At 42.3% G+C, this 23,160-nt stretch overlaps 4 protein-coding genes across 7 annotated transcripts; 1 reads left to right on the plus strand and 3 right to left on the minus strand.

Annotated features, from left to right (window-relative positions):
* Window positions 1-859: 859 nt before the first annotated feature.
* prss16 (serine protease 16) lies at window positions 860-10,043 on the minus strand. The gene is made up of 13 exons (XM_011482735.4): window positions 9,885-10,043; window positions 8,244-8,401; window positions 7,672-7,771; window positions 6,250-6,379; window positions 5,887-6,010; window positions 4,213-4,290; window positions 3,984-4,031; window positions 3,775-3,894; window positions 2,911-3,072; window positions 2,622-2,763; window positions 1,765-1,944; window positions 1,523-1,665; window positions 860-1,227 (listed from the first exon to the last, which is right to left on the minus strand). Exons 1-13 carry the CDS (start codon window positions 9,943-9,945, stop codon window positions 1,144-1,146), a joined length of 1,530 nt encoding a protein of 509 aa, XP_011481037.2. The 5' UTR covers window positions 9,946-10,043; the 3' UTR covers window positions 860-1,143.
* A 1,046-nt stretch (window positions 10,044-11,089) lies between these two features.
* LOC101174610 (integral membrane protein 2C) lies at window positions 11,090-14,726 on the minus strand. Its single transcript, XM_004075453.5, has 6 exons — window positions 14,471-14,726; window positions 13,502-13,645; window positions 13,247-13,429; window positions 12,896-13,006; window positions 12,077-12,227; window positions 11,090-11,983 (listed from the first exon to the last, which is right to left on the minus strand). The coding sequence occupies exons 1-6, from the start codon at window positions 14,561-14,563 to the stop codon at window positions 11,883-11,885; spliced, it is 783 nt and encodes a 260-aa protein (XP_004075501.1). The 5' UTR covers window positions 14,564-14,726; the 3' UTR covers window positions 11,090-11,882.
* Window positions 13,880-19,594, plus strand: lyrm9 (LYR motif containing 9). Of its 3 annotated transcripts, none has more exons than XM_078930018.1 (4): window positions 13,880-14,166; window positions 19,034-19,114; window positions 19,272-19,364; window positions 19,435-19,594. In XM_078930018.1, exons 1-4 carry the CDS (start codon window positions 14,005-14,007, stop codon window positions 19,450-19,452), a joined length of 354 nt encoding a protein of 117 aa, XP_078786144.1. In that variant the 5' UTR covers window positions 13,880-14,004; the 3' UTR covers window positions 19,453-19,594. The 3 variants fall into 3 exon arrangements, with proteins under 3 accessions (XP_078786144.1, XP_020563976.1, XP_011480927.1); XM_011482625.4 differs by lacking the exon at window positions 13,880-14,166 and adding an exon at window positions 18,533-18,671 and having other exon boundaries at window positions 18,766-19,114; XM_020708317.3 differs by lacking the exon at window positions 13,880-14,166 and having other exon boundaries at window positions 18,490-19,114.
* A 114-nt stretch (window positions 19,595-19,708) lies between these two features.
* On the minus strand, window positions 19,709-23,160 carry ift20 (intraflagellar transport 20 homolog (Chlamydomonas)). 2 transcript variants are annotated; one of them, XM_023961480.2, is made up of 6 exons: window positions 22,986-23,126; window positions 21,934-22,047; window positions 20,886-21,020; window positions 20,732-20,817; window positions 20,194-20,297; window positions 19,709-20,113 (listed from the first exon to the last, which is right to left on the minus strand). In XM_023961480.2, the coding sequence occupies exons 3-6, from the start codon at window positions 21,010-21,012 to the stop codon at window positions 20,032-20,034; spliced, it is 399 nt and encodes a 132-aa protein (XP_023817248.1). In that variant the 5' UTR covers window positions 21,013-21,020; window positions 21,934-22,047; window positions 22,986-23,126; the 3' UTR covers window positions 19,709-20,031. The 2 variants fall into 2 exon arrangements, with proteins under 2 accessions (XP_023817248.1, XP_011480930.3); XM_011482628.4 differs by lacking the exon at window positions 21,934-22,047 and having other exon boundaries at window positions 22,986-23,160.

Below are 23,160 nucleotides of genomic sequence, written 5' to 3' on the forward strand. Positions count from 1 at the left end.
AATCAAACCTGTGTGCATGAGTGTTGTTGTGCTGCCGTGACCTGACTCAAAACAGATAGGGGCTTTTTTTTTTTTTTTTTTACCTCCCCCCTCTTCTCTGCTGCCACATACCCCCCTCCCCAACACCTCCCTTCATCCAGCAGACCACATTTTTCATGGCCCAGCTGTCGGGGGGGGCGTGAGTGGTTGGCCCGGCAGACAGATAGCCGATAGGCTCTGATTAATAGAGGAGCTCCAAGAAGTTCCTCATTGATCAACTGAGCAGGCAGCAGTGGGGAGAAGAAAGTCCTTCTGGGTTTTCTGGTTATCCACATCCTGCATCGGGCGTTTGGGTGTTAGCATGATAAAAAATCAGAAGAAAACAACGTTTTTGGAAAAATAAAGAGGTTTCCACTCCGCCCCACCTTCCACTGTCCTGGAGAACACGCGAAGAAAAAGGTGTAAACATGTTCATAACATGTTCATATCAGCGTTGTCTCCCTGCAGGTCTGTTCAGCCTGTAGCTGATTGATGATCATTACTCCCACAGGGTCAGGGGGGGTCACGACCCTCTGCTTTTGACCCCCCTATTGAGAGGTTCACAGATGTATGTGTTCACACGTGCACGCATGTAAATACACTCTCTCTCACACACTCACCTAAATGCATACACACATACATGCGTACACACACACACACACACACGCACGTACACCCACACACCCACACCCACCCACACACACACACACACACAAATGAACATTGGGAGAACTAAAGTCCTTTCCAAAAACATCCCATTATTTCATGATTTAGTTATTTCATGATTCGCTGTGTCCAGAAAAAGTCAACAAAGTGCTGCACAAAAACACCACAGATACTGTTGAGCAAGACAACAGATTTTATATCAAGATATTTAATATAAAAATCTACAATAAACACTTATAAACACAAGATGAGAAAATGGAAAAGGCTTTTAGGAAAATCAAAATCTACAAATCAAAAGGAGAAAACATATGTTTTTTATTTGTTATTTTTTACATTTCCCAGATGGAAAACAATTAGAAGACATAGGAAAAGCAGAAGGAGGGGAAGGAGAAACAGAGCAGAGCAGGTCACATTATCATCCACTCCTTATCAGTTTCAGAGGACAGTGATAAGAGCTGATCAAGGCTTAATGCCATCTGCTCCTTTGTCCATCTTCTCCAGAGAAGCTGTCCTCAGCCAGTCTGAAACCTGTTTCTCAATCTCCTGTTAGATAAAAGAAAAATAACACATTTGCTTCAAGCCGTCAAAGACCAGTTTTAAATATGCAGAAAATGTTACAAATATGAGACTTTGCAGCAGAAACCGGTTTCATTCATCATTTTGGTACATAATACAGTTTAAAAAGAAACAAAACACAAACACACAGTGCAGACCATATTGTGTTTTCATGTTATTGACTGGTTGCTTTAGGATTATTTAAACCTGTTGATTTGAAACAAAGCAAAAATTAATCTGAGGCTTCCTGCAGATTAGCACCACCACAGACAGGTGCACTCACCTGCCGTGCTCTCCTGAGTGAATCCCGCTTTACAACTCTTCTACTTGACATATCAGCACAGTGTGCAGTGTCCTCAATGAACACGGACTGGACCTCTTGTCCTCCTTGAACCACTGACAGCTCCTTCCATGGATCAATTCCCCCTAAATTGATAGGAATTTATTTCAACTCTGATGATCCGTTCATAATAAAAGGCCTTTTACTGTCTTTACATGTTCTCCTGTGTTGGATTAAAGTCTCACCATTGATGTAAAGCACTCTGTGTGTATGCGGCTCGTCTCCTCCATAGTAGCTGTTAGTGAAGGCGATGTTTGAGGGCAAAGAATGCTGGGAAATTCCAAAGACTGCAGTACACAGTTTAGTCTGAGCCTGCAGATTTATCAGCCCAGAGAAAGGACAGGTGGAGTCCTCGCAAGTCTGGTCTAAACACAAACGCACACATCACAAGTATTTGAGACAAACACAAGAAACAAGTATGACTGTGTATGTGTATTTGTGGGTGTGTGTATCTGCTTGTGCATGTGTTTGTATCTGTTTGGGTCTGTGACGGTATCTATTTGTGTGTGTGAGTATCTTTTTTCGTGTGTGTCTGTGCGTATCTGTTTGTGGGTTTATGTGTGTGCTTGTGTCTGGGTATATGTGTATCTGCTTGCGTGTGTGGGTGTGTAAATTTGTGTTTATCTGTTTGCGTGCATGTATGCATGTGTGTCTGTGTGTGTAACTCTTTGTGTATCTTTTTGTAACTGTTTGTGTATCTGTGTGAATCTGTGTGTGTATTTGTCTGTGTGTGTGTATGTATGTGTGTGTGTGTGTGTTTATCTGCTTGCGTGTATCTGTATGTGAGTGTGTGTGTGTGTTTGTGTCTGGGTGTATGTGTATCTGCTTGTGTGTGTGGGTGTGTGTATTTGTGTTTATCTGCTTGCGTGCATGTGTGTCTGTCTGTCTTTGTGTATTTGTTTGTGAGTCTGTGTTTCTGTGTGGGTTTGAGTGCTTGTGTATCTGTGTGTGTGTGTTGTGTTTATCTGCTTGTGAGTATCTTTGTGTATGTGTGGGTGTCTGTGTTTATCTGCTTGTGTGTATCTGTGTGTGTGTGCTGTACAGAAGCCAAACTCGGTGCAGGTCTGGTAGGTCCATTGTCTCTCAGCTCTCCTGCTGCTGTGGACGGACGTGTCCATCAAGTGTTTTATCGTTTCCTCATGAGAAACGTCCAGACATTTGTCCTCTGTGGAGGATCTGTAAACCTGCACAGAAACAAACGATCTGCTGCTGGGCTCAGAGTTACACATCTGTCTACCGACCTTAGACTCTTTCTTGGCTCTTTAGTGACATCTACTGGTGTTAAGTGGGCATCAAAGCATCATTTAAAGGGTTTTCCATACATACTGTACCTGTGTGAGTTTAATGAGGCGGCTGTAGGCTTCCATGTCTTTATCTTCTCCACTGACGTTGGTCATGAGGTCACATAGCTCTTTGACAGACAACAGCACACCCTCTTCATTGTATTGTACAGTTCCCATGAAAAGATCTGCCAAGTTCTGCATCAACTCAATCTGATTGAAAAAAGATTTCAGATAGAATCATTATTGTAGAGATGGTTGGATAACAAAACTGCTGAGTAAGCAATTTCTCAGAAAAGTTTAAAACACAACATTTAAGGACAATGAACACTCATAATATCACAACACGTAATGAGCTGTTTAATGTAGAATATAGAATACATTTTTAAAGTAAATGTGTAACACAGCAGAAATGGTAGAGCAAACTGCAGAGCTAATCTAAGCGGATCAGCATCATCAACAGAGTTTTATTTTGGAATCAAGCTTTCCTTAACATGCTGAAATGTTTCAGGTAAAAAACTGAAGGCTGAAACTCCCAATGCCAAAGTATTTAAAATCTCTTAATCCCTCAGTTGAAAAAGAAATGGTTCAAATGGTATTTTGTGCTTTTATGTGTTTATTTTTTTTAACTCCTCCTAAATTTTATTCTGCAAATCTTAAATACACATAAAAAAACTTTTCCCCCTGTTTTTAAAAGGACATGTTTCTTATTTGATTTTTTTTTGCATTCAATTTTCTCAAAGCTGGAAAGTCACAAGTACATATAATTTTTGTGTTACTCTGTAAAAAACAACGTTTCCTGTGTATTGGGGTGATTGTGACCTAGAACCTGAATATTATCCATTCATAAGCATCAAACAAAAGAAGAAAAATACATTTATTCAATTACTGCAGTGTGGAGCAGGTTTTCCTTACCTGATCATCCAGATTTTTGGGAATCTGACAGCAGTTGAAGTCTCCGGCCACCTGACTGAGGTTTCCAGTGAGAAGTTCTGCTTCAACAGCAGCAAAGGCCTGCTGTACCTGAGCCCAACACTGCAAGAAGAGCAGGGATAACCAAAACCTGCAGTCAGAAAGGTAAAGGGATGAATCACAGGCATGAAGACAGGTGGACGCATTCACACCTTTTCAGAGCCTCCCACTGCCACATTCTTCAGACTCAGACCAACAACCTAAAACAGAAGAAGAAATGCTGAACGAGTATTTTCTAGTTTAGAACAGCGCTTAGGGATCAATCAGGAACATCAACATTTCTTTCAACTTTAATGGTTTTGATTTAGAGGATAAAAAAATCGCCTATGTCTGTAAAACTGTCCATAAGTCATGTTTTCATGGATTTTTGCGAACATTTACATGATTGTAGTCAGAAAAGTCCAGCTTTGCTTTGATAGGAGCAGATGAGGCCACCGCTGCATACACCAGACTGGGAAACTGAAATTGATGCACAGCGACAGAAGAAAAGGAAATCAACACAGCATAGTAGATCTGTGGAAAAGAAAATCTACTTTATGGATATTAACAGAAGAGAGACCAGGAGCATCATTACAGAAAAAAATGTAATCTTTTGAAACAGGGGTGGGCAAAACAATTTTACATTAACAATCCTTATTAATGTTTGTTTTTCCATGTAATGCTTCTGTCTCTCTATAGATGGTGCTCTACAAATACATTAACTTTTGCTTGGATGCAGAAAGTTATTCTGCTATCATGTGATGGTGTAGGATTTGTTGTTTTTCTGAGGTTTATGTGTGTTTTCAGAGTTGGACAGTCATTTTTCCAATAATTTCAACACCACATGAACGCAGCATTTCTCTAAATTTGTGTGTTTCCCTGAAGAACATCAACCTGTTGGTGCAATTGGTACTATAATGAGGAGAAGAGCCACAGTTTTGAAATAAAAATTTTTTCAAAATGTTTTGTTTTAAAATATTAATTTTCAATCACAATAAAGCATGTTTTTGTCCGGATTGCATGTTATTTCTGTGTATTGTGTGAAATTTTGTGGCCCAGGAGTCACACAACAAATACGTTTTAAATTATGCCCATTTAAACATAAAGTAAAACATGCCTTGTTACACTGGGTAAAAATCCACCATGAAGAATGAAAATACAATCTAATTGGGTCATGAGCTTGGGTTCAGAGTCTATCCAAAAAAACTGAGGACACCAGATAAATGGTATTACTGCAGAAAACTACATTTTAAGCATTAAATGTTAGCATCCAGCTGGATTTTTGTTAGCTTGTTATTAGCCACTTTTTCGTGACCCAGATTTGCAAATGAGTCAATTAAATCACAACTAATGAATTTCAAAAACCATCATTTGCTAAGCTCACTCAAAAGCAGCACACTTTTAAAAGAATATTTGTAAAGTTTCTCCAAAACTATAAATTGAAGCCATTTTCATGGCAAAATCATTCAGTAAACAAATTCTTGTTAAAATTTAGTGATGTTCTACAAATACAGTTTCCCTTTTGGAAAGTTTGCCTATTTTCTTCTTTAGGGCGCATTCTCACTGAGGTATGATTTGAACTGATTCATTGATTTGGAGAGGCCAGGGTTCCTGTCTGGTGTGAAACCTCATCCACAGTCTAGTGTGGCGCAATCTGATGGTCTTGGTTCACTCTTAAAATGGTTTCTTCTCACTGAAAAAAAAAGAAACTAACCCAGCCACGCCCCCAACCACATCCCATGATGACACCAGTATCGACTAAGTGCAGAAGTTCCAAAGGAGATGGAAACAACAGTTAGCCCATCTTTGTTCTTTTCCATGAAGCTGCATCGTCTTGACTTCCTTCATGCTGGTTTGGACCTGTTAGTTTTGATAGTTAAGATGTTCCGATAGTTTTAGCTTAAATAAACACATTTTTTTAAATTATTCCAAATAACCTTCAACTTTACTTTGTACTGTTCCTGAGTATGCTCCTCTGATAGGCAATGGTAAATTCTGAAAAAAAGAACCAAGCTACAGCTTGTGAAGGGCGATAATCAAAGCACATGTTCCTAAATGTGAGGCATGATCGGGTACCTTTCCTCTGAACCAGGCAGACAGAGCTCCAGAGTAGGAGCCTCCAAAGCTGATCCACGGGTTCCTGCTGCTCAGGTTGAAGCTCCGACAGATGTAACCATGAAATGTTGCTAAGTCTGCAAGCCTAAGAACAAAGGGGCATTTTTCAGCACCACAGTTACAAACAAATGAAATGACATACATCTCTGAAAGTAACTCTGAAAAGATGGCACACTGAATCTGATGGCAACTCAGAACAGTGAAGAAACTTCTGCAAGGACTGTTTATTACAAAACATTTGAGCATCAGCTAAAGGAAAGACACAAATGAAAGAGGAGAGGAAAGGAAGAAAGAACCCACACACATGCGAAAACCAATACTAACGCCTGCTGGCTACTCAAGTCGGCCAGACTCTCAGTTTTTAGGCCGTCTGGGTTGATGCTGTCACCATAGAAACGGTGTTCCACTGCAAGCAGCAGAGCCCCGTGCTGTTGAGCCATTTCAACATGGTGACCTGAAAAAAAAAGTTACCAAAGATGTAAAAGTTTAAAGAGGAAGAGGAAAAACATATCGACACACAATAATCAGCTGAAAAACAATAGATGACTGATGATAGTCTGATTGGTACTTATCAAACCAACTGTTGTTTTGTTGCTGGCTATTTTGGGAACAAATAAAAACTTAGTCCTTTTCCCTGTCAGTGGGAGGCGGGGCATCTGCAGTGAGAAGAGGAGCAGAGGGACTGAGTGGTTAATTGTTTTGCTGAGACTTTCTAAATCAGATAAGATGATTTCCAGAACGATGTTGGCTAACCATTTCCCTCAGATCACTTCTTTGAACCTCTGTTTCCAAACCAATAAATGTTAAAAGAATGTTAAAATCACGTCGAAAAATAGTGATATGTACTTTAAAGACATCAATTTAATCTGAAAATATAGTCTTTTTACTGTGTTTTGCTGCTGACGCATCTGACCCAGAATTCTCATTTTGGATTGTTATCTAAGAACATCCTAAGGTATCTAGAGCCTGTAACTCACTGTAACAGTTCTCCACTGTGGGAACAAAAGTCTGCTTCTTCCTGAAGTCTATTAGCATCTCCTTGGTTTCAACGTTTTATTTAATTGACAGATGTTCTTCACAGCAAGAAGGCCCCCAGTTCAAGTCCCGGAAGGGGCACCTGCAACAAAACATCACTGGGGGCCTTTCTGTGTGAAGTTTGCATGTTCTCCCCATGTATGCGTGGGTTTTCTCCAGGGAATCCAGCTTCCTCCCACTGTCCAAAAACATGCTCTATAGGTCAATTGGAAACTCTAAATTGTCCGATGGTGTGAGAGTGTGATTTGTGGCCCTGCAACAGACTGGCAAACAGCCCAGGGTGTACCCTGCCTTCACCCATAAGTGGCTAGGCTCCAGCAGCCTTCTGATCCAGAAAGGCGCAAAACAATAGAAAATGAACAAATGAATGAATGATGAATGTTTTTCACCAAATGGGGATGAAGTCTACCACTAGACTTCACTCCTCTTCCTCATTCTGTTGCAGGATTATCAAGGCTGTGTCATCGGGGACTTTTAAGATGTGCATCTAAGTAAAAGTGAGGAAAAATTCAAGGCAGGTGTTTTTTTAATTGTGTCCTTTAATTGTGTGCTGCATTCAAATGCACTCCAGTGACCTTCACCTCTGTAGTCCCTAAACTCAACCTTCTTTTTAAATAAAAATAAAAAACATATCTTGGTTTGTAAACTTTGTCCAGAGAATGAGAAAAGCCCAACACGTTTTACTGGTTTTTACTTGGAGATGTTGACTACCTGCCAGTACGTCAAAACTAAAGATGGGTCCTTCCCCACCAATGAAGAGGAACACTGGACCATCGGGACGCTGCCAGTGAGCCTCATTCACAAAGAATTTCTGCAAGAGCAAAGGGAGAAGATTAAGACAAAGAAACATAAAACTGAGGAGGATCTGCCCTGAATGTAGTGATGGTCGTAACGGGGAAACAAGGTGAAAACTGAGACTCTTGTTGAATGCGGTAAATGAACCCCTTCAAAATGTTCATCTGGAGATTCTCCTTCAGGCTGTTCTTAGAATCTTTCAGAGTTTACCAAAGTAAAAAGACAAAATTCATTTAACATCACAGTCTTATGAGTTTTGTTGTGTCAAGGGAAATAACACAAAAAGATTTTACTAATTGAATAAAATATGTTTTGTGCTGTCATGGAGACTTTATGAAGAAAATTAAGGAAGTATGAAAAATATTTTTAAACAAACCTTGCATGCATTGACATGTAATTCTGTACCACTGAGGGCTTGTATAACTTTAAAAAAAAAGAATGTTTGTTTTGTTTTTGTTGATCATTACGTCATAACGCCTCCACTGTACCTGAGAAAAGGTCTTGCCTTTCAGTCGGTTGAAGTGGTCCAGCGGCTGCTCCAACCAGGACTCTTTCACCTGTTGGGGAGGCTGTCCTTCGACATTTAACTTCAGGTTAACTTGTTTGTTCTTCTGCAGCTGCTCTTTGATTTTCCACAACGTTTTTCCTGAACGTGAAAGGCGGATGTTCCCTCAGAAGATTGTGTTTGCAATAAACTTTCTTTTTTCTCCAAACCACTAACTAATTCATGAATTTCCCTGTAGAGTTTTCAAAGTAAGAGCAGTACAACAAAATTGTATGGTTCAAGTCTCTCTCTCCAGGGAGGAGGTCCTTCCACCGTACAGAACAAACAAGAACGGATGCACAACTGAGACTGAACAGGGAACACAACTGGCAAAAATGTCCATGAGTTCATTTTTTGTTTATGTTGTTTTCATGGTGTCATCTAACCTCATCATTTTCATTTAAGTTTTATTCTTGTGAAGTTTAAATTTATTTCTCATATTTGTTCGACTGTATTCTCCAAGAAATGTGACTTTTTATAATCATAATGAGACTTCATTCAGTCAACAATGTTGACTTTTACTGATAATATATGTCTTTACTCTATGAAAGTTTTGACTTTTTTACTTATAAATGCACGATTGTTTTCTCAAAAATTTTTGTTTTGTTTCTCATAATTTTACAGCTTTATTCTTGTAATTTTGACAAATTTCTCCCGATATTACCACATTTTTTATATAAATTGTTGACTTTTTTCTCCAAATTGCACAACTTTACTCTCTTAAAAAGCCAACTTTTTTTCATAACTTTAAAATTTTATTCTTCTCAATTTAGACTTTGTTCTCCATAATCTTTCAACTTTTGTCTCATATTTTTATCTTTCTTCTGCTATCGAGGCCTAATACTCTGTCAAAAATTTCAGTTTTACCCTTGTGCTATCCTAGGCACTTTAACATTGGGAGTTGGGTCATCTAGAACCACTAGACAGTGCGCTGAACCTTTTTTCTTCAATGATTTCTGAACCTCACTGGTGTCCATGGATGACATGAAATCTTTCCACCTTTATCCACCTTTGTCATGGTGGGGAGAACACGTCAATGTAAGGGTGGGGTCATCTAAGATAGCACAAGGGTTAAAAATTCAACAAAAAGAAAACATTTTAGGTTAATTCTTCTCTGGTTCTGTGGGTAAAGTGGTAAACTTTTCGGAAATTTGATAAATGAAGCTTGTTTTGTTCCAGGAAGGGTCAATTATTTTATATTAACTGGATGGCCCAGGTGGATGGGAAATCACGGTTTGATTCCCAGGCGCTGCGTTGAGCTTTATCTAGTGTGGGTCTCGGGACAAGACCCTTCATGCTGCTGCCAAACTATGCAGCCACAAGTGGACCCAAGTCGTGGTCTCCCTGTGCCAGTCCCCAGCCTGGATAAAATACAGGCTTCTGTCAGGATGCTAGTCTAGGCATAAAAATCTCTACCAAACCACTAATCAGTGTGAATCAGTAAAAGCTTATTCGCTGTGCACATCCCACAGAAGGGATGTGCTGAAAGGGGAAGAATATTAATCTATTCAGATTCCTGATTTCAAACATTATAATGATCAATTCTATTACGTCAATGTATTTAAAGTAAAGTTTTTCTACTTACCAGAATCTACAGAGCTCAGGAACAGCAGAAACACGAGGCAGCAGCCAGGAAGGTAAAGCATCTTCAATCACTTCAAGATTCCTATCACTGAACTAAATGCTAATGCAGCTGATCAGCTACTGATGGGAGGATGCTCATCAAGCTCTTCCAAAAGCTGCTTTTATAGAAGCTGTCAAAGTGAAGGATAGGATGAACACATGATCTCTGTTTTCCACATGAACTGTGAGAAAGAGAAGCTGCTCAGCAGAGGAGTGTCAGCTTGGGGATGAAACTGGTTTTGCTTCATAATGGCTTTTTAGAGTGATTGAATTACAAGCACAGCTAAGACTAATTCTGCTTTCCAGTCTGCAATGGAAGATAGAAAGAAAATCACTTTTCTTTTTGTTTTCAAGAAGAAAAAAAACTATTTATTCCGTCTGATTTAAATTTTAGTTGGTCACTTAGCATTAATTCTATTTCTTTTATTTTGTCTCATCTTCAATTTTTCTCTAAAGTTCTTGGAGTCTGATATAGTACCCTCACACACATGGTAAATTCACACACGTATGCTTAATTCACACATGGTAAACTCACACACATGGTAAAAACACACACGTATGCTTAATTCACACACATGGTAAATTCACACACATGATAAACTCACACACATGGTAAACATGACATATGGTAATACTATCATACTTTAAAGCCACACAGATGCCTGCAGATTTAGTTTTTTAAAAGTCACAGTTGGTCATGAAGACCAGCCTTAATAAAAAAAAATAAAAAAATTCTTGTTACATAATATTTTTAGTTTTAAATTGATTTGGATGTGACCGACTTATTTTCTGCGTTTGTTGAATGGTTGGAAAGTTTTCGTCAATCGCTGACTTTCATTTGCTCTCCAACATGAACGTTGAAGGAGAGCTAAACTGTATCTCAAACTACTGCGCCCCACCTTTAGCTGTGACTTTTGTTGTAACTAAAAGACTATGAGCCATGTCAACATCACTGCCTCAAGGAAGTGGAGGCATAAGGTTTGATTGGATGGACCCACGACGTTTAGGTTTCTCTCTAGACTTGATTGGCAGATGACAAGAGTTTGATGGTGGAACTTGTTCATAATGAGAGCGACTGGCCAGTGATTCTTTCTGGAAAGTTCTATGGGCTGCCATTAACTTAAAGAGGGAGGTTGTCAGTGTATATATATAGAAATTGTACAACACTTGTTTCAGTCATGTTTATTCACAGACAAAATATATATAGATCAAAAATGGTTCAGTTCAGCTACCATGAGTTTTGTTTGCATGGACTTTAGTCCAGTCTCAGGACTAAGGCTTTAGACGTCGTTTTTACAAAACATTCTCCGAGTGCCACTTTGCTCTGCCCCACAAATACATGCAAAGGCAAAATGTTTCATAGAAGTGAGGAAAAAAGCTAAAAATAGGTTCAACAGAACATGAGTGTGACCTCAAAAGGGTTACTTATAGGAGTGAGTGCAGTCTAAAGCAGCCTTCCTTATGAGCTAGAAAGCAACAAGCAGGCAAGGGAAGATGCACGCAAGCAGCAGGAAATCCTTAAATAATATTTACTTCCAAAAGCAAATCAGCATGCTTTGCACAGATGACTGTTAATTCACCCTCAAGGGATATAAAAAGAAAAAAAATAAAGAAAAAACACGGTCTCCTTGGCAACGCATGGAAACGGTTACCTTCTTACAAATCCCCGAAGAGGAAAAGGAGAGGTCCTGAAATGATCCCTTATTACTGGTTTAAGGATTTGCTACATGAAAATCCTGTGATAGAACCAAAATATCAGTATTGCATCACACTTCAGCTTAACACCTATGAAACAAAAGAGTCAAACAAAAACACAGGCAGGAAGTGGTGGGAAAAAACGTTTACAATAAGACATCAAAAAATCACAAGTAAAGTGCAACTCAGACACGGTGAAATCCACAGGGATGGGGGGGGGGGCGGGGGTGCTACAGTGGCTGGGGTGGTAAGTGGAAACATGTCTTTAGGTGCTTGGCTCTTGATCGCAGATGAGCGTCTCCACCACAAAAGTGTTCTCAAAGTGGCGGATCTTGTGGCAGTCCTTCACCTCCCGCTTGTTGATGCCTGAGGAGAGAAAAAAACCCAGAAACGGGATTAGTCTGGATCTCACCTTCCGCATTTCCTACATCCAGGTCACCTCAGGAAAGAAAGGCTTACGTTTGCGGGCGACGCGGCGGCTAAGGCGGTACGTGTCCTTCCCGTTGCACAGCCGGTAGATGAAAGGTCCCAGCTGACGCATGTTGTGCACTTTGCCTGTCACTACCATTTCTTCATGGATGATGTAAGTCTGAGGCAAGTAGGTTCCCTTCTGTCAGAGGTAGAAACACAAGTCAGAGGGAAAAAGAAGATCTAGCCGGCCTACTAAAGACTTGAACCAAATTGGGGGGAAAAGTCATCAACCAGCAGTTACAATCACTGGCAAATTAATCGGAAAAAGACTAACAGTAACATAAAAAACAGGTTTCTCATTGACATCAGTTTTAGTGATGGAGAAAAGCTTTTCCGCTGCTGGGACGGCAGGTCGACTCTTAGCTCCAACAAATCTGAAGGCATTTCCAGAAAACTCATGTTTTCTTTTTTTCCCCCTCAACTTTTGGGTCACATGACCAAACCCAGCATGATGTGACATACTTAAATGGGTCAGCATGAGATAAAAGTTCATTATCTGTAAAGTTTAATACTTTCTTTGAAAGAGGTAAAAGTTAAAGCTCTAATAACATCCATTAAGTAGCAGTGGGAAAAGATGGAATTCAACTAAACTAGCAAATGTGGAAATGCTCAGAGTGAGCAGGATTCATTCATCCAGGATGGTTCTAAAGAAGAAAAAGTTCATTTGGACTTCAGTTGTTCAGGTCGGACATCCTCATCGATCAGAGACATAATATCTTCAACTAAAATCTGTATGAACTTTTCTTGTGTTTTTGTCAGATGACTAGAAGACGCTTGCATGGAGACGGCGTGTTGCTGCTGTGCTACCTTCACGTTAACCAGGAGCTCCCAAAGACTGCGTGGAGGCATCACAATAGTGGTGTTGAGCTCAATAACGTAGCATTTGTCCAAAGCGATGTCGTGGTAAGCAGTCAGTCCCTGCGACAGGAAAAGGGGAAGCCGTCATGAATATACAGACACCTCTTCATTTGGATGCACATTATACTTTCAATACATTCACTGCTTTAAAATATCAGAAATACAAACAGTAAAGAGATATCCATTTGGGGTAGCAGTAGAAGTCTGCTGGTTCGTAAAAAGACTCAAACTGAGATTTAGAAGGTCGGTAATATGTAGCTAAAAATAAAGTTTTTGGAATTGAACGAATGTGCTCTTCACCCTCTGGAAGTCGTGAATGATGTCTGCAGGGTCGCTGCCTCCAAAGTGAGGCACGGTGATCTTCTCGTAGTTGTCGTTCAGGTAGATGCCCACATTCTCCTGCAGCTCCTGGCGCCCGCGCAGGGGGGCGTACACCGGGTCTTCGTAACGCACCTGGCAGCGGAACAAGTTCTCCTCCGGCATCTGTACAGCAACGCTGGTTAGCATTCAGATTAGCAGAAACAGTTAAGAGGAGAGGTTTGCAGGAGATCTTACATGGGGAATGAAGTAGAAACGGTAGACATAGATGGAGGCCAGGACCAGACTCGCCATGAAGACAACCAGTGTGAAGGTCAGGCAGCAGAGGCCATTGAGGGGAGATTTTTTAGGACGCAGCGGCAGGACCAGCCCCTCCTCATCCTTCAAAGCAAACACAAGGGTTTGTTCAGTCTGTGGCGATCTACATTTCAGTGAAGTCTCTGTGATGAAGAGCTCCAAAAATCACAGCCAGAAGAGGAAGTGCTACTGAAAGCTAGACGGAGATGGTGAATAATCGGTTGTACGCCTCCAGTCTAGCAGCACGTCTGCTGCCGCCAACCTGTGTGGGCGGGTGGCACTACACACAGAGCGTAGCGTCTACATTTACAGCCAGAAGGGCTGACACTCCACAGAAGGAGCTGATGTCCTGCTGACTTCCTGCAACAAAGTGATCAAAGCTTCTTCCTTCATTGAGATCTGCAGCTCCTGCATGTTTCAGGGCAAAAAGCTGCAGCTCCTGCATGTTTCAGGGCAGTGACTCAGATGGAACAGGAAGTCCTGTCTGGAAGTCTAATAGACAGAAGGTCAGGACCAGACCTTCTGCAGGGCCTCTCTGTGTTCCTTCTGACAAACAGGTCCATCTGTGGCTGTGCGGCAGCGTCCTCCAGCTGGACACCTTTCAGGTGAGCTCCGTCATGTTTTGTTGATTAGAGCCCTGACACGCGCGCCAGCACGAGGAAAGGAAGCTCGCGGGCCATTTTGTCAGCCAAAGCAGCATTTTCCAGCGCGCGCCTCTAGGGAGGCCGAACTCCGTTGATAAAGGTGTTTAAGGACGCGCGCGCAGCCGCAGTCCGGAAACTCTAACAAAGAAAGATTCGATTATCAAGCAAATGGCTAATCGGAATGAAATACATAAATAAAATTATCAAACGCTGCAGCTCGTGAACGTGCGCGTGCACAAGCTAATAAGAGGCGGCGTCTTTTCACCATCGGATGAGGGATCAGGATCTCCGTCTTGTCGCCATCGTTCTCCTTCTCCTCCTTCTGTGCTGCGACAGCCTGGAAGCTGATCTTCACCATGGTGAAAATGATGGGTCCGTCGGTTCGGTTCGGGTTTTCCTGCTGCAGCGCGTGAGTGAACGGTCTCCTGTGCTTCCACCGTCAGGATGCTGCTCTGTTTTTGTCCCCGTGCGCCGGAAGTCCCCCCCTCCTCCTCCCTTTGTGGTAGTTAAAGGACCAGGCCGCTTCTTTTTTTTAAACTGAAACAAATACAAACATATATATGTACGTTTAAATTTAATTTGACAACATTTTCTAAAACAAACAATTACAGAACCATTTTAAAACTTCTTCTCTATTAGTGTTAAAATGTGTCAGTATTTCTTTCTTTTTTTTTTTGGTTAGATATAAATGAAGATAAAAGTGATGTGTTTTAAGAACGATGTTATTGTTTTGTGATTTTTTTTTATATTGATCCTTTGAAAAAGTTGTCTCCTTGACTGCAGAGAACAAATCAAATGAAAGAGTCAACAAACTTGGAGTTTCCTTGTAGTTCATTTTGAAAGGTTCAGAGGTCCAACATGCCGGATGCCGGGGTCAGATCCAGTTTCTGAGCAAAGGACTCACAGATGTGTCCCATATGTTCGGGAGGGATCGTCTTGATTTCTCATATGTACACGAAATGACATTTCAATTTAACCCCAACAACAAAATCAGACACAACTGTGTTGCCGCCTCACATCCTCTAACAGGGAATTTTTTCGTTTTGTCTGAGCTTCATGCAGTGTGTCTTAGGAAATGTCAAATTTGATAACCCAGTAATAATAATAATAATAATGGATGGAATTTTTCGGCACTTCTGCGGCCGCTGTAAGGGCTTACAATGTGTCCATTGTTCATTCACTCATCATTCATACTTGGTGATGGTAAGCTACTGATGTAGCCACAGCTGTCCTGGGGCACACTGTTAGAGGCCAGTGTGCCAGTCTGACCATCACAAAACATTCATTTGCATTCACACACCAGTGGGGCTACACTGGAGGCAGGAAGGGGGAAGTGTCTTGCTCAAGACACAACAACAGTTGACTGGGGGGGGAAGTGGGAATCAAACTGCCAATCCTTCGACCATTGCCGACCTGCTCAACCACCTGAGCCACTGTCAGTCCAATCTGAGCTGTTTTGGTTGGACCACTACAGCCAGGAGGAGTCAACACAGCCAGGAGAATCATTGGAGCACCACTCCTCTCCCAGCAGGACTAATACATCACCTGCAAAGCACTAACAATTTTCAGGGATGCACACCACCCTGCACACAACCTGTTCAGCCTTCTGCCCTCAGGGAGGAGGTACAGGAGCCTCCACTCCCGCACCACCAGGCTCAGAAACAGCTTCACACACCAGGCCATCAGGATGCTAAACACCCTCTCCCCTACTCACCACCCATCTCCCCCCATGAACAGTGCTCAAATCAGAATCAGAATCAGAAAAGGTCTTTAATAATCCCTGAGGAAATTTAAAAATGGCCATCTGCTCACACTCATAAAACACATACACATATTAAAAACGATAAAAATAGTAAAAATAGCAATAGACTAAAAAGATTAATAGATAAAAAGATCAACAATTTAAAATCAGTGGGTAAGAAAATGAAATAAAATAAATAAATAAAAACAAGAATTACAAGAAATTGCTTCTAAGATGCCCTGCCAGAGAATTGTATTGCCTGATGGCACGAGGAACAAACGATTGCTTCAGTCTTTCTGTGGAGCAGCACTGGGACAGCAGTCTGTTGCTGAAAGTGCTCCTCCTGCTGGTGAAGGCCTCATGTAGGGGATGTGAGATATTCTTCATGATGGCCCTGAACCTGGTCAGTGTTTTTTGTTCTGCCACATCCTCCACAAGATCCAGCTTCAGTCCCTCCACACAGCTTGCCCTCTTGATGATCTTATTGAGCCTGCAGACGTTCTTCTTGCTGGTATTGCACCAGCACACAGCAGCATAGAGGAGAGCACTTTCCATCACTGACTGATAAAACATGTGGAGCAGTTTAGTGCAGATGTTAAAAGAGCGCAGCCTCCGGAGAAAGTACAGCCTGGATTGGGTCTTCTTGTAAAGCTGGTCCGTGTTGGTAGTCCAGTCCAGCTTGTGGTCCAACACAACCCCCAGGTACTTGTAAGTCTGTACCATCTCCACACTTACTCCCTCTATGTGCATGGGCTGAGGAGTTCGGGCTTTCCTTCTGAAATCCAGAACCATCTCCTTGGTCTTCTGGATGTTCAGCTGCAGCTTATTCTCCCCGCACCAGGCCACAAAGTCCTCCACCAGCCGCCTGTACTCCCCCTCCTCTTCTCCTTTGATGTAAGCTACAATAGCTGTATCGTCCGAAAACTTCTGCATGTGGCAGGTTGAGGTGTTGTAGCGGAAGTCGGACGTATACAGCATGAAAAGAAGAGGAGACAGGACAGTCCCCTGTGGTGCCCCTACACTGCAGCTGAGGGTACTGGAGACAGACCCCCCCATGCGGACATATTGCTGCCTATTGGTCAGATAGTCCATGACCCAGGACACCAAGAATGGTTGCACAGTCATCCTGGTGAGCTTCTCCTGCAGCAGGTGAGGATGGATGGTGTTAACGGCACAGGAGAAATCAAAGAAAAGCATTCTCACAGCGCCGCCTCCTTCATCCAGGTGAGAATAGGTGCGGTGTAGCAAGTAGAGGATTGCGTCCTCCACCCCTACTCTCTCCCTGTATGCAAACTGCAGTGGATCCTGGACGTGCTGCACCTGTGGCTTCAGCTGCTGAAGCACTAACCTCTCAAAGGTCTTCATCACATGTGAGGTCAGTGCTACAGGCCGATAGTCCTTCTTTTCCCTCGGGTGCTTGACCTTGGGGAGAGGAACAATGCACGAGGTCTTCCAGAGGGATGGAACATGTCCTACATTTAGGCTAAGGTTGAAAAGGTGCTGAAGAGGAGACCCAAGCTCATTTGCACACGTTTTCAACAGCCTGGGACACACTCTGTCTGGACCTGCTGCTTTCCTGGTGTTCAGTCTCTGCAGTTCCCTCCTCACCTGATGCTCTGTGATGCGGTGGGGGTACATCCTGCAGGTGGAGGGTGCGGATCACATGTAGAGGACATGGGAAGAGAGAGATCATGGCTGATTAATGATGAAGCAGCAGCCTGAGCAGCTGGGCCCTCCTCTGGCTGAGGGGTAAGGACATGCAGTGGGAAGGGCACTGTGATGGGTGTAGCGTGGACCGGGCTGGTATTGGAAGTGGGGGGAGTGGGGGTGAAATGTCAAACCTATTAAAAAAGGTATTCAGCTCATTGGCTTTTTCTACACTTTCCCCCACTACTTTGGGTGACCCCCCCCTTCCCCGCTGCCTTGAGATACTGCCTTAAGTGCACTTGCACTTTAATAGCTAATGTTGTAAATTGTCTTTCTTTTCTTTCCTTTTATTTATTTTCTTTTTTCTCTTGAACAGACATGAGAGAGTAAGAAACGGAATTTCGATTCATTGTATGTGATGCACATGTGAAAAATCGACAATAAAGTTGACTTTGTCAGGATATAGAAACTGTGGAAGATTCATATTTATTCATCTTGTAAACCCGTTTTGTCCCTTTCGGGGTCACAGGGCTGCTGGAGCCTATCCTGGCCACTCATGGGCGAAGGCAGGGTACACCCTGGACAGGTCGCCAGTCTGTCACAGGGCCACTATGGAGGATGTAATATTGAAATGTAAATATTATGCAAAGCATAAAGACACACTAAAAACAGATTCAATAAATGAAAATTCCATTGAATATGAAATTTAAAAAAACTAGTAATATATATTTGATCAAATTTTTAAGCAGTACACGCCTGATGGGACAAACATAAAATGCCCTGAGTAGGACATGTCAAATCTATTGACATGATAAAGCCCTCGACCCACCTTCCAGACCAGGTGGTGGCGGTAATGTGCTATTCTTTTGTTTGCCAAGCGACGTAAAACAAAGAAATAGTATTAAGTGTACTATTTGCGCATGCGCATTGTGCTCCCAGCGTAAACAACCGACAGATGTTTTTTTTCCCGTCAGATTAAGTAGCATCGGCTACGTCTTTTTTTTTTTGCATCGGCTACGTCTTCTTCAGGTCTGTGCGGATGCGTGACGTTGTCCACGTTGCGTGATCGGTCGCTGTGGTGAGTGATAGAGTGATACCGTTTTCGCTGGCGACCTACGTACGTCCTAACCCCAAACCAACCTTTTTTTCAAAACCTTTATTTAAAACACCAGAAGACAAACGTTGGGAGAGAATTTCCTTGAGAAAAAACCCGTAATTATCAGGAATTAAAAGAGTCAGGAGATTCACGGGTCTTCGGCCTCCATCAAGCCCTCTCCTCATCACACCAACTAGCTCCATCAACATCCTTTGGGTTTTCTTAATCTTAGCTCCAACCTCTATTACGTTTTTTGGCTCCTACCACTCAGCCTCAAAACCAGGAAGCTCAGAGGTAAGATGCCCCCCTTACCTGGAGCAGAGCTCATCCAGACATCTGTGCAGCTGTACAGGTACCTGCTGAGGTGCTGCAGGCAGCTGCCATCCGCCGCCATGCAACAGCACTACAGGCACGCCATCAGACAGGTGAGCGCTCATCTTTACTCAGGTTAAATGTAAACAATTGTACTTTGGATTTGAACCCTCTGTTGGGGAAATGGGTACACTACCATCTTTCAGTCTCAGGGCAGACACTACCTCTCCACCAATGAGTTAGTGATAGTTTGCTCTTTGTCCTCTGCAGAGCTACAACAGCCATTCTGATGAAAAAGACCCAGAAAGGATCCTCCTCATGATAAACCGGGCTGTGGCAGATGCAGACTGGATCCTGGAGAAGGTAAGGATCATGGGAGCTGTAGTTTAATGCAGTATGTAGTGCAGTCAAATGAACCTGCTTTCCTTTACAGTACTGCCAGGGGAAGTGACCGTGCTACCCTCACCCTCTGTTTCCAAATGTGACAAAGCTTGGGAAGTCCTCAATGTTGCAGCGGCTCAAAAGATCAGCAGGTTTCAGGATGACTCCATGATTTTTTACTAAAAAATAAAGGTCCAGCTTAGTGCCAAAAAGGTTTTTGATGTTTTCCTTTTTTTTTTTCTTTCAGGGGAGGAATGTTGTTTTTGCTACTTATAGTGTTTGAATTGTTTATATATTCATCGTGTCTCTGAAGGAAACAGATCTCATTTGAACATGAAAACTTTATTGTACATCTCAGTTACTCAGCGCCCGCTCCACCCTCCCATGCACAGATGTAAACAGCACCTGCTGAGTCCGACCCAGGTTTGAGTTTCAGTTCATGTCCATGTCAGGATCTTGTGTAGCGGGAAACAAACCAGCCGCCTTGATGAGTGTGTGCTCTCTGAGCAAGGGGGTGGAGGGGTCACAGTGTGACAACACATGTGGGACAAACAGGAAGGTGTCCTGGAGCCTCCCACCACCACCACCCCGACCCCACAGCAGGGTGGCTTAAGCTGTAGGCAGCAGCCTCAGACAGGTGAGTCCCGCCTCACTTTTGCAGGATGAATTGGTTGATGAACTCGCTCTGCTCCGCCTCTACCCGGGAAAGGGCTTCGTACTCCACCCGGTACCTTAAAGAAAGTAGCAGCTGTTAGCAGGGAGCATGGACGCCACTCCTGCAGGATTTAGAGGGGTGGGGGGGGTGGGGTACCTCTCCAGCTGCATCTTCTTCTCAGCAATAAGACCCTTTAGCAGCTGCTGATGCTCCTCCCTCTGCTTCGCCACAGATGTCAGAAGGTTCCTGGCTCCAATGGCCTGCAGGAAGTGATATCAGCCAATGAGGAGCAGTTTTTGTTTGATCGGGTTACTGAATGTTTGACATAAACTAAAAACAGTAAATCAAACGCAGCTCCAGCAGCTTTTCCACCACAACATGTCTGTCAGGAGGAAACTGGGCAGCTTACCAGAAGGTGTTGGAGTTCCTCCAATGTAAATAATGTTAAATAAAAGTTTGGGTCTATTTTACTCATTCCAATTGAATTGTTAAAACTGGTCCAAAAAATCTACAAAAAACAGTTTTTCTTTAATGTGAAGTAAATAGTTTTTTCCTGCTAAAATTGGTTACTTTTATTATAGAATAATTCAACTGGTTAAATCTATTACTTATAGGATTAAGTACTGGGTAACTATAACTGCCAACACTGATGAACTGTAGGTTTTGACCTAACCTGAGAAGAGGGGAGCCTCACCTTCATCTTTTCAGTCTCCGCCTCCTTGGCCAACCCGTCCACTGTGCTGATGAGACCGCCCACAATCTTCTGGAATTGTCCGATCTCTGCAGAGACACAGACCTATAGGAGCTTTGGGTGGGACGGGGTGGACAACAGATCCGTGGATTCTTACTGTCCACAAACTCTCTGCACTCCTCCTTCAGCTCCGCCGTGCTCTGGCTCACATCTGGCTCTAGAACCCGCAGCTTGTTTACCTCGTCAAAGTGGAAGCCAGCTTCAGCCAACGGATCTTTAGCCATGGAGTCTCCTGTGGGTCAAATATTGTGTTATTTCCAAAACTCCTCAAACACTCAGCACCAGTTTAACCACCTGACAGACGCAGGAGTTTGATCCACAATGATAAACACTCTTTATAAAGTCTAAAAAGAAAAAAAACATCTTTTAAAATGAAAAAATTATTATAAAGAGTTGTTTCACATATGGATGAATGTATGTAGGCTAGATTTGACTTTATCCTTTTGGATGTAACGGACACTGAAGGACTTGGGACTGATGCTTACCGTTTCTTCCATTCACCATAATACTTTACTGACCGTACCAGAGTTACCAAACATGCTGATACAGTCCAGTGATGTCTAGCGTCAGCCACAAGTCCAGTTATGGACTGTTAACAACCAGCAGGAGTTTAGAAAGATACAATTACTGCCTTACAGGACAAAGATTGAGAAGTAATTTGAAAGCTTTGCATTTTGGCTTGTCTATTTCTTTAACACAACAGATAAATTCCGCAACTGCATTACTTTAGTCCAGTCCAGTAGGACAAAATAATATAATTTACCATAGTATTATGTACTTGGAAGCTTATGAACAGACCTTCAGTCAGTGTTAAAAGTTTTCAGAAACAAATGGAGGAATGAAGATGTCTGTCCAACATTCCGAAACCGCATAAACAGATGTTTATTTAAATTCAAAACTCTAAAATTGCGCTTAAAAGCTTTTACAAAAATAACGTTTTAGCAAATAAAAATAACACACAAATTACACCCATTCCAATTTGCTTCCACACGCCTCTTCACCTCTGAGCTATGTATTTAAAGTCCTCCACCTTCTTCTCCTCTGCTCCCTGTAACCTCACCGTTCCTCTTTAGTTCCTCTCATTTACACATTCAGTCTTTCTGGAGCTAACCTTCATTCCTCTCCTTTCCTGAACAAACCTTTACCTCTCTAAAGTGTTCCTCCTTCTGCTCCCTGCGCTCACTACAGATCCACAGGTCATCTGCAGACATCACGCTCCACAGAGATTCCTGTCAGTCCTTCTGTCAGTCTGTCTAGCACTACAGCAAACAAAAAGGATTAAAGCTGATCCTTGGTGCAGTCCAACCTCCATCCCCCCTGAACAGATGAGTTCAGGATGGATTAATCTGATTAATAATAATAATAACAATAATAATGAAGTGTTTGTGGCAGTTTGCGTAATTGTGTGGCTCTGTTATACCCTCTCTACATCCAAAAAGCGTCAGAAACAAAATATACATTGTTTAGTTTTTGAGCTGGGCTAGACTTTTAAACATTAAAATTAGTGAAATGCTGCCTCCAGCGGTCTTTCATAGCACTGCAGTGTTGGGTACTTCCTGGTTTCGGGGGGGGGGGGGGGGGGGTAGTGTTACTGTACAAATTGTTTTCATCTTTATTGTGAATCTTAGTCCATTTAGCACCAATTCAATGAATGAAGATTATTTATTTTAATTTCTACATTTACACCTAAACAACCCCCCTTCATGTTTTTAACCACGTTAAATGATTATCGCGCCGTTCAAAGCTGTAATCCATGCCACAAGAATTGTTTTGGTGACTAATCTGCACACATTGTTTGTGTATTTTAGATAATAAAGTTTTCTTTAAAAAAAAATCTATGGGTGACGTCACAAGCATCGATTTTCTACACTACAGTAAGAAAATACGTCAAAAATAAATGAATAAATAAGCAACAAACTCAGACTAGATCTGAGTAAACAAGAACGTTGAGTTTTTCTGTCCCGGCGACCTCAAAAAATGCCTCTAAACTTGGAGCTCCACAGTCTCAGACTTTGGCAGAAGTGTTTGTACACGTTGTATGAACCTCTCAACCATCTTTTTTTCCCCTCTTCGATTTTTTGCGGCTAACAGCTAACGAGCTAATACGTAGGAGATGACAAATTAACAGCTGTTAGCCTCCGTTAACCATTCGTAAAGAATAGTAAACTAAACTTTGGTTGTGGAAACGGACACTCACCTTAATAAACCCCTGACGTTACTCTGCACGGCTCCGGTCCTCCTCATAAGGGGTCCTACTAAGACGTTCCGCCTCTTCCTCCTCCTGCTACCAAGGCAACCGCACAAAGCGCCACTACGCGTGCGCACTAGCTTACCGCCGACCTCTGGTGGTACACATTCTCGAGAAGTCTTTT

Source organism: Oryzias latipes, chromosome 13 (genome assembly GCF_053564925.1).
Source record: "Oryzias latipes strain Hd-rR chromosome 13, Olatipes_Hd-rR_3.1".
In the NCBI taxonomy this organism is placed as follows: Eukaryota; Metazoa; Chordata; class Actinopteri; order Beloniformes; family Adrianichthyidae; genus Oryzias; species Oryzias latipes.

What these genes read in the sequence shown, in the direction of transcription:
- prss16 (XM_011482735.4), bottom strand. Translation starts at nt 9,945, where the DNA reads ATGCTTTACCTTCCTGGCTGCTGCCTCGTGTTTCTGCTGTTCCTGAGC. An exon ending in CCTGAGCTCTGTAGATTCTG is followed by an intron (nt 8,402 to 9,884) that starts GTAAGTAGAAAA and finishes TTTCACGTTCAG; the next exon opens with GAAAAACGTTGTGGAAAATC. An exon ending in CTGCCTGGTTCAGAGGAAAG is followed by an intron (nt 4,291 to 5,886) that starts GTACCCGATCAT and finishes CATCAATTTCAG; the next exon opens with TTTCCCAGTCTGGTGTATGC.
- lyrm9 (XM_078930018.1), top strand. Translation starts at nt 14,005, where the DNA reads ATGTTTCAGGGCAGTGACTCAGATGGAACAGGAAGTCCTGTCTGGAAG. An exon ending in TCCAGCTGGACACCTTTCAG is followed by an intron (nt 14,167 to 19,033) that starts GTGAGCTCCGTC and finishes ACATCTGTGCAG; the next exon opens with CTGTACAGGTACCTGCTGAG. An exon ending in ACAGGCACGCCATCAGACAG is followed by an intron (nt 19,115 to 19,271) that starts GTGAGCGCTCAT and finishes TGTCCTCTGCAG; the next exon opens with AGCTACAACAGCCATTCTGA.
- LOC101174610 (XM_004075453.5), bottom strand. Translation starts at nt 14,563, where the DNA reads ATGGTGAAGATCAGCTTCCAGGCTGTCGCAGCACAGAAGGAGGAGAAG. An exon ending in GTTTCTACTTCATTCCCCAT is followed by an intron (nt 13,430 to 13,501) that starts GTAAGATCTCCT and finishes GTTGCTGTACAG; the next exon opens with ATGCCGGAGGAGAACTTGTT. An exon ending in AGCTCCTGGTTAACGTGAAG is followed by an intron (nt 12,228 to 12,895) that starts GTAGCACAGCAG and finishes TACCTCTGACAG; the next exon opens with AAGGGAACCTACTTGCCTCA.
- ift20 (XM_011482628.4), bottom strand. Translation starts at nt 21,012, where the DNA reads ATGGCTAAAGATCCGTTGGCTGAAGCTGGCTTCCACTTTGACGAGGTA. An exon ending in GTGCAGAGAGTTTGTGGACA is followed by an intron (nt 20,818 to 20,885) that starts GTAAGAATCCAC and finishes GTGTCTCTGCAG; the next exon opens with AGATCGGACAATTCCAGAAG. An exon ending in AAGAAGATGCAGCTGGAGAG is followed by an intron (nt 20,114 to 20,193) that starts GTACCCCACCCC and finishes ACTTTCTTTAAG; the next exon opens with GTACCGGGTGGAGTACGAAG.